Source organism: Mya arenaria, chromosome 11 (genome assembly GCF_026914265.1).
Source record: "Mya arenaria isolate MELC-2E11 chromosome 11, ASM2691426v1".
NCBI classification, from domain to species: Eukaryota; Metazoa; Mollusca; class Bivalvia; order Myida; family Myidae; genus Mya; species Mya arenaria.
The window spans coordinates 7297903-7306092 of NC_069132.1; the positions used below are offsets into that span (position 1 = coordinate 7297903).

At 35.1% G+C, this 8190-nt stretch overlaps 1 protein-coding gene across 1 annotated transcript; it reads right to left on the reverse strand.

The window, feature by feature from the left end:
* Nucleotides 1-3566: 3566 nt before the first annotated feature.
* LOC128207676 (uncharacterized) lies at nucleotides 3567-6786 on the reverse strand. Its single transcript, XM_052910740.1, has 2 exons — nucleotides 6393-6786; nucleotides 3567-6120 (listed from the first exon to the last, which is right to left on the reverse strand). Exons 1-2 carry the CDS (start codon nucleotides 6586-6588, stop codon nucleotides 5549-5551), a joined length of 768 nt encoding a protein of 255 aa, XP_052766700.1. The 5' UTR covers nucleotides 6589-6786; the 3' UTR covers nucleotides 3567-5548.
* Nucleotides 6787-8190: the final 1404 nt, after the last annotated feature.

Genomic DNA, 8190 nt, shown 5'->3' on the forward strand with positions numbered 1-8190 from the left:
TGAAATACAATGATTTGTAGTTTAATTTATTTGAGGTAATTGAAAACATTAGTGCACAAAGGTGTTGTTGTGGTTAGTTATCTCTTGTACCAGCTACCGGTATTACTGACGCCGCATCCATATGCAACACATCCTCGTAATTGTTTCCAGGCATGCACAATGCCTTCGTTCTGATAAGACGCTCATGCTATTAGTACACTATGCGAGCGTAAGAGCGACATGGGACTGACAACTGTTCCATAGAACAAGCATTTCTTGATAAAAAGTGGAAAAGCTTGGTGGGAAACTTCATAACGACTGTGAGGTTTGACAATCAGATATAAGCCACAATACACATGAATCAATATTTATTATATAATGGGGCCTCCGTTTACACACACATGACAAATCAAACTTCACTATTCCTACTTGTTAATGTAGCCGGTATTGTAATTTGTGATATAATACGAATATTAATCTGTTGATCTTGAATACAATGTCTATGTCATTCGTCGGATAGCCACGGTACTCTACTGCGCTTTACTTCGTTGTGTAGCTAGGAAAATCTCGTAACCATAAATAACGAATGAGGCAGTTTCATTGGTTCCGAAAGGAAGGTTCTTCGAAAATCCGACTCTCACAGACACTCACAATAATGTATTCCCGATGAAACAGAAGTATTATGGCGACAGCTCGTGCAGCTCGGTACCGCCTGATCACTAAATAATTATTATTGCTTGGTAAGCTGGATTCCACAAACTGAGTAACTTGGATTATCAATTAACCCAAATGAGATAACAAACAAACACTACTTTGCTCTTTCTTTTTCGGAGAGAGATGTCAACAATTTTAACCTTTCTGTCGTCGTTTATATCGTTACGTCAAGGACTATCGTTACCTTTGTCTGTTTTCTTTGCTCAAACACCATTGTCTAGACTGGTCCCCGTGCATCGCGAGTTTTGACCATGATTGCGAGTTTGCCAAGATTAAGCTTTGGTTTTAATGAAGCTTAATTTGAATACATTTAAGCGACAAATAATTTACGTACTAGTACATTTTGACACACGTAATTCAATTTACTAAAGGAATTATCTTTGACTTGTTTTTAGCTCGACTATTCGAAGAATAAGGAGAGCTATACTACTCATCCAAGCGTCGGTGTCGGCGTCACACCTTGGTTAAGGTTTTGCATGCAAGCACCTTTAAGTCAATATCTCATTAAATACATCATGTATTGCATTGAAACTTTAGATAAGTATTCCCAACTATCTAACCTACTTAATTAATGAAGTTAGGTAACAGTTCCAATAATATTAAAACAATAATAGGCCTTTATTATTCGACTTAGAAATATCTGGTTAAGGTTTTGCGTGCAAGCACACATAGGTTAATATCTCAGCAACTACTTAAGGTGTTGCATTGAGACTTTATACAATGGTACGCAACCATCCAACCTACTTAATTAACCAAGTAAGATAACTCTAGTTTGCATTTAATGCAAATAATCGGCCTTTATTATTTGACTTAAGGTTTTGCGGTATAGGTTTATATCACAGCAACTACTTGAGGTATTGTATTGAGACTTGATACAATGGTACTCAACCATCCTACCTACTTAATTGACCAAGTTAGATATCTCCAGTTTGCATTTAATGCAAAATAATTTCCCTTTATTATTCGACTTAGAAATTCTGGTTAAAATTTTGCATGCAACCACATTTATGTTAATATCTCAGCACATCGTGTTTTGCATTGAAATCTAACCTAACAGTGATCCATCCATGTTTCGCCAAAACTTTTCAATCCTTACACTGAAAAGCGTCGGAATAGTAGTCGAGCGCGCTGTCTCTGTGACAGCTCTTGTTTCCTTCAGCTTTGACTTTTTTTAACCGACAAGAGGTTTGGGCTAAATTTAACGACAGGTCGGGGAATCCGAAACAAGCATATTTTTTACGCCTTATCATGCAACAGGTTTAAATAGTAGAATGCGAGTACCATATGTTTATGTGTTGCCCACTATGTGATACATTGTTTTGATAGTCACTTGTTAAATTATATAAAAATGGTTTAAATGGTTCAACGCTCATTTTCAGACGACACGATTGACAGAACTGCTGACAAACGTTTTTTTTTCGACGTCATGATTTGACTTGACGTCATGAACATCCCGCCAAGTCTTGTCGCTTTATTGATGACGAGCGTGATAAGCTTAGCGTGATAAATATACCAATGGCTCGTCGTGTTTTACACAATCAAATAAAAGTTGACAAAACGTTGAGTTACGTTGTCACTGAAACTGCTTACTAGTTGTGTTGCCTCAAAGATTCTGACCTACATAGCGTTAAAGTTAGGGTGCATTTCCTTAATATATTTCTATAAACCATCTTATGCTTACAAATATATATCTAATAATATAAGCGTCAATGTGATGAGGTGTTTTTATAACATTGTTTCTTACGTTTTTTTGCAGAATTTTACAGATTGCTTGTTAAAAGTTCATTCTCTCAGATTGGCCGTTTGGTCAACGTTCTTTTTATTTTTTTATTTTGAATGAGTGAAGTTTTGCTTAAATGTCTCGAAAACAGTGATACAAGACTGCTGACAAAAGATCAGAGCACAGTTTTTAATACATACGTTTGGAAATTGATATTTTTATTGTTGAAAGCGTTACTAACGTTTTAAGAGAAATGAAACTTGGCAGTTTCCCAAATAATTGAGATGTGTTCTATTGTGAGTTATCTTTTATAACTGAATTGACGGCATTGGATTCTGAGACAAAAGTTTTACTCATACAAATTTCAAAACTGTTAACCTGTGAGAGTGCAGCTTTAAAATATGTAACGCCAAGTCCAATTCAAATAGACCAAAAGACCAGAAGATAAAATTTCCAAAAGGTAAAATATTATGTATTTAAAGATTACATGTGTCTTTTTATAAATATGCAAGTGTTTTCAGAGCAAACGATTTTGGCTTAAAATTAGTTGCAATGTAGTGCAAAAATGATTGACACCAATCACCAATATTTTGTGGCTTTGTGGTGATTGCTTCTATTTTAATAAAGATATTTTCATTTTCAGGAAATGAATTAAAGGCACTATTGTTTTACTATTTTATCTACTGATATCACCAGGAAACCAAATGTTACGTTAAGTATAGTCTGCATCATTCTGACACACAAACATATTCAAATTGTCGAAATTCTTTTCCGAAATAAGGCAAACGGAATTATAACAAATCTCTTATAATCTCCGATTCCTTCTTAAAAATGCTCAACTCCTTATTACACCAAACAAATGTTACAAAGGATGTATGTTTCAATCTTGGAAAAAGTGTACCTCTTATCTAAATATGACCCGTTACTACTTATACATACTTGTGGCCGACTCTTATTATACTCTTCAATAATTCTTAGATGTTTTCTAGTAGAGGCGCTATGGACGTCAATACTCATCCGTCGTGTTACTATTGGTAATGATGTTATATTATAGCCTTATTTTTGTTCATTTTGATGCATTTTGGGACATGTGTGATGGTCGGTTTACCCGCCCCATTCAAAAGCGGTAACCCCGACATTAATTAATAGAACAAAGCAGAACAAAAGTGTATTCAGGCTTATGCAACAAAGCATTTCATTAAACACGTATATACAAGTTAATACAATATGCATGCATGTGATCATCGTATCAAGGTATCAATATCAATAACAATTCATGCATAGCTTACGAAATATGGAGAATGTTCAGGTAAAGCAATATTGTGAATAATAATAATAATAATAATAATAATAATAATAATAATAATAATAATAATATTAATAATAATAATAATGATAATAATAATAATAATAATAATAATAGTAATAAACTGTACAGCTAGTTAATTAGATATATTATAGAAATGCGGGTGGTAAATGGTTACAACAATGATCAAACGATCAAAACTTAAATAATATCGTTGATTTACAAGTTTCCTCTATCATTTGCCTGTACCAAACATTTACATCAATTTACATTAGTCGGTTTGTTATTACTACTAACTATAGTTGAGTAAATTCTAACATGCTAGGTTTTACATAAAAAATACTTTTTAATAAAATTTGATCGAAGGTCATCGAAACAACTACATCTTATAACAAAATGAAATTCATCCTCAATTTTCTGTATATGGCAAAATGATCATACTGTTTTATTTCTTGGCAGTCTATTTTGTCCGTACCCACCAGTTTCAATACGTAACCTATGCGCTGATACACGTAATTGAGTAAAGTATTTCTGTTGTTTTTGTTATATAATAAATTAAGATATTCAGCCATACAAAACGTAATATGCACAAGCAAGTATATAATATTAAGTTTCACACCCTTGGTAATATCAGCACACCACTTTTGTAGAAATATATCAATTAAATGTTGTTAAAAAGCTGTAGCAAATATTTTGACATCATAATTCCCGATTAACCCAGACGTTTAAAATTCCTTTCTCCTCAAGTAACATTTTACGTTAGATGCCCAAGTTGTGATGCCTTCCTCGCTTAAATCCATGAATTTACGTTAGAAACATAAATAAATATTAAACTGTTGTACTTTGAACCAATATCTAATAATGAGCACGTATCTGTTAATATGCCGTTTTTCATTCAAACGGTGTTTGTTTTCCTTCAATCCATACTAGTTCGACTTCCCTGTACATAACGTAACTTTGACCTTGGACAATTACATAAATGGATAGCGCCCTTATTATCCGTAAACAGTCGCTGTAACTGTAACTGTGCTTTGTTTAACTCATAGAAGCGATTTGCAAAAAGAAGGTGAATCCTGTATTTTGATTTTGAAACCCCCTAAACTGAACTCGCATAATTGAGGATGATACTTCCCGATTTTTCATTCAAATTGATTCAGGTATTTAAGTGTATTTTGATATTCATGAAAATATAGTGCGAGTTTGGTCATTTAACAGGACAATGGTCACACTTAAGGCTACAATGCTAGTCCTTGTAATTTTAATTGCGTACTTAATCAAAACCCAGATGCCTATTGCTGTAATGATTCTAGATTTCAAAAATGATACAAAAATGATACAATCGACATAATTTGTACAAATGGAAACGGAATCAAATAAAATCACTCAAAGGCCTATTTCAAACGTGGTAGGCGTCGATCTCTGATCAATGCATATTGATCTGTCAAAGCATAACATATACAGCTGTATTTCCACCCAAATGGCAATTAGCCAGTAACAACAAGACAGACACAGGTAATTTGTCAACGTGCAATGCCACCAGGGCAAGAAAGGCATGCATAGCTGGTGCTTTTAAGGCCAGTGATATTCGCAGACACTACTAAATGAGAATTTTAGTAGGGCACCAAAGCAATCCTTAACTAAACCTCCATAACCAAAGTGGAGAAACAATTACCATTTGACACTTAAAGCAGAGTAAATTTGTAATGATTGAAATCACCAGAATCAACAGTTAATACGAACAACTATTGATACAGTACTGTTTTTTTCAACGATTGGTTTTTCATACAAGTTGGATATAAGCTCGTCTTGAACTGTTGATTTAATACATTCTATTTGGAGCACACGACGCACGAATGCTCCCGTCCGTTCACATAAGGCGGGCAAAGCGAGGAGGAACCGCATCGGACTTCCGTAAAGTAGAAAAGCTTGCCGTTGTTATCAGACTTTCCGCCAGAAATTATTTCCGGGTCAACATCTAGGCACACAAACTCTGTAGCGGCAGCATGTCCATAATACCCACTGCTTAAGTAACCGTGGTATTCCATTGTCCAGCCATCGAGGCATTGTCGACTGCCAGGAATTATTATGACGGTTGGCCGTTCAGTTCGGCAAACAGCACAAGGTGGATCCTCATTAGTTATTTCTCGACCAAAGAAATATGAGCGACTTCGAAGATCAAACTCGTATTCTGCTCCGTAGACAAGTCCGCCGGCTTGTTCTTCGTCGTTATACTTGTTCCAAGATGGCTGCTGTGTTAAACACAGGTAGTTGGCAGCTCCACCTGTGTGTGTATAGTGTGACCCCGCAACAAGTCCAGTATATATAGTCTCTGTGCCGTTGCCAGGGCATGAAGATTTTCCCCAACGTGTATAAACAGACCCGACTTCTTTTAATTTAGAGCCTGGGAAATACAAACATTTCGATGAATTCAATGTATCTGAATTAGGTAACCGAGCGCGCTGTCTAATCCAGTTCTCTTTCTACCTTTGAACGAATATCAAGACTACATCTTAAAACATGATAAAAGTAATGTATGTGTATCACTTGTACATTTATTGTATCGGGAATATAAATAATACATTTTTATTAGAGCAATAATTTGTTTACCTTTCCGACCTATTTTGGTTTAAGGTGGAGCCTTTAATAAACACATTTAATGTACACATTACGTACCTGTTATTGTTGTTTGAAGTTCGTTGATTACTGTCTGTTGTTCCGTAATTGTTTCATGAAGTCTCTTTTGTCCAGTTTCCAGCTCTACAAGTTTTAATAATAGTTTATAATCATAATCGAATCTTGATAAACACATTGGCTCAGTATCCGCTCCCGATAGAGCAAACTGGGCAACCATAATCCAGACAAATATCATCTTTGCTTCCTGAATCTCATCATCACAATAATCAAATCACGATTCACTGCTTATTTTCGCAAACGTTTATTCTAGGAAAACTGGGACTAATAAGAGTTCGTACTAGCCTTAGAGAAAACATTCCTTGACATGTTCTTGGCACATGGGTTTATAAGTTTTGGAATTGTGAAATATTAGTTCAGACATACTCCATCTGTATTATTCTATCGTGCGCAAACTAAAAACACTTTCTATGTATCCGCTAGAATTAATTTTTGACATATTGTTGGCATCTTGTTTATGACATCACAAGCAGCAGCAGCAGCCCAACCATACTTATTGTTTCATTATTATTAATCAACGTCATCAGAGAAATGTGATGTATTTAATATAATTTGTTGATTTGAATCTGTCTGTTGTTTAGTGTTTTTCAATCTAAGAGTCTTTTTTTCTTGAGCGAATAATGACAGGATTATTACTGTTTTTCTTGATAAAAAATAATATTAATACACTATAAATATTTGCTAAACTAGGAGCATAATAAATAGTAGGAGTAGCAGTCATAGTCAGCGTCATTCCTGTGAAAAGTGGCATTATTTGAACACATTCGGTAGACAAGCGAATGCTCTAAAAACATGAAAAAGTTGCTTACGTTGGGCGTAACTTACCTAATTATGCATAGTTTGACAGAAAATTGATGAAGGAGCACGTATCTATATTTCATGAAAATTGACATAGTTTATGCATAGTTTTATGAAGATGTTTAAAGTGTATGTCCTGTGCATTCATATTGAAGCAATTAGCAGACAATGCTATTATCTTGATCCCAGATACACACTTTAATATACACCAGTGCATTTGTTTTCTTCCCAAATTCATCATACCCATTTGCTAGAATTTATTTGCGTCTGTCACGTCCATAGGAACTATTTAAGATCCATAGTGTACGTGTTCCACTCGTTCAAACCCTATGAAGTCAAGCTAAATCGGAGCAGATTGACGAAGAATTTACTGGAGAAACAGCATGTCTGTGCTCTCGTCAGGTTCCTTGACGTATCTTAAATTACCTTAAATAATGTCCACCGGAAGACATACAAATCACGAGCAGATTGGGCTCGTAGCTTTTAGGGGAGACTACGATGATATCTATTTCTAATCTGACGATTACTTCGATGTATTTAGTTTCTTGTTCAAATCCTCATCTGCCGGCATTAATGCTCCTGATCATGAAAACACCACTTTAACTAGCTCGCACGGCGCTAAGGAAATGACATGGATGTGTTCTTCGCGCTGACATCTTCATTCAAAAGGCGAGGAACCCATTCAGCCGAGACTTGTCATAATTTCACTACACTAAAGGTGACCCCATATTATTTTGTTATCATTTGAAAGGGTTATCTTTATGTGTAAGGATGGACTATGTAAAATTATACCGAAAATGATATTCCAGACAATAAGATGAAATACAATGATTTGTAGTTTAATTTATTTGAGGTAATTGAAAACATTAGTGCACAAAGGTGTTGTTGTGGTTAGTTATCTCTTGTACCAGCTACCGGTATTACTGACGCCGCATCCATATGCAACACATCCTCGTAATTGTTTTCAGGCATGCACAACGCC

Excerpts from the sequence above, each read along its gene's own strand:
- LOC128207676 (XM_052910740.1), bottom strand. The coding sequence starts at position 6,588 with ATGATATTTGTCTGGATTATGGTTGCCCAGTTTGCTCTATCGGGAGCG. Across the intron at positions 6,121-6,392 it reads ACTTCAAACAACAATAACAG|GCTCTAAATTAAAAGAAGTC; the intron begins GTACGTAATGTG and ends TGTATTTCCCAG.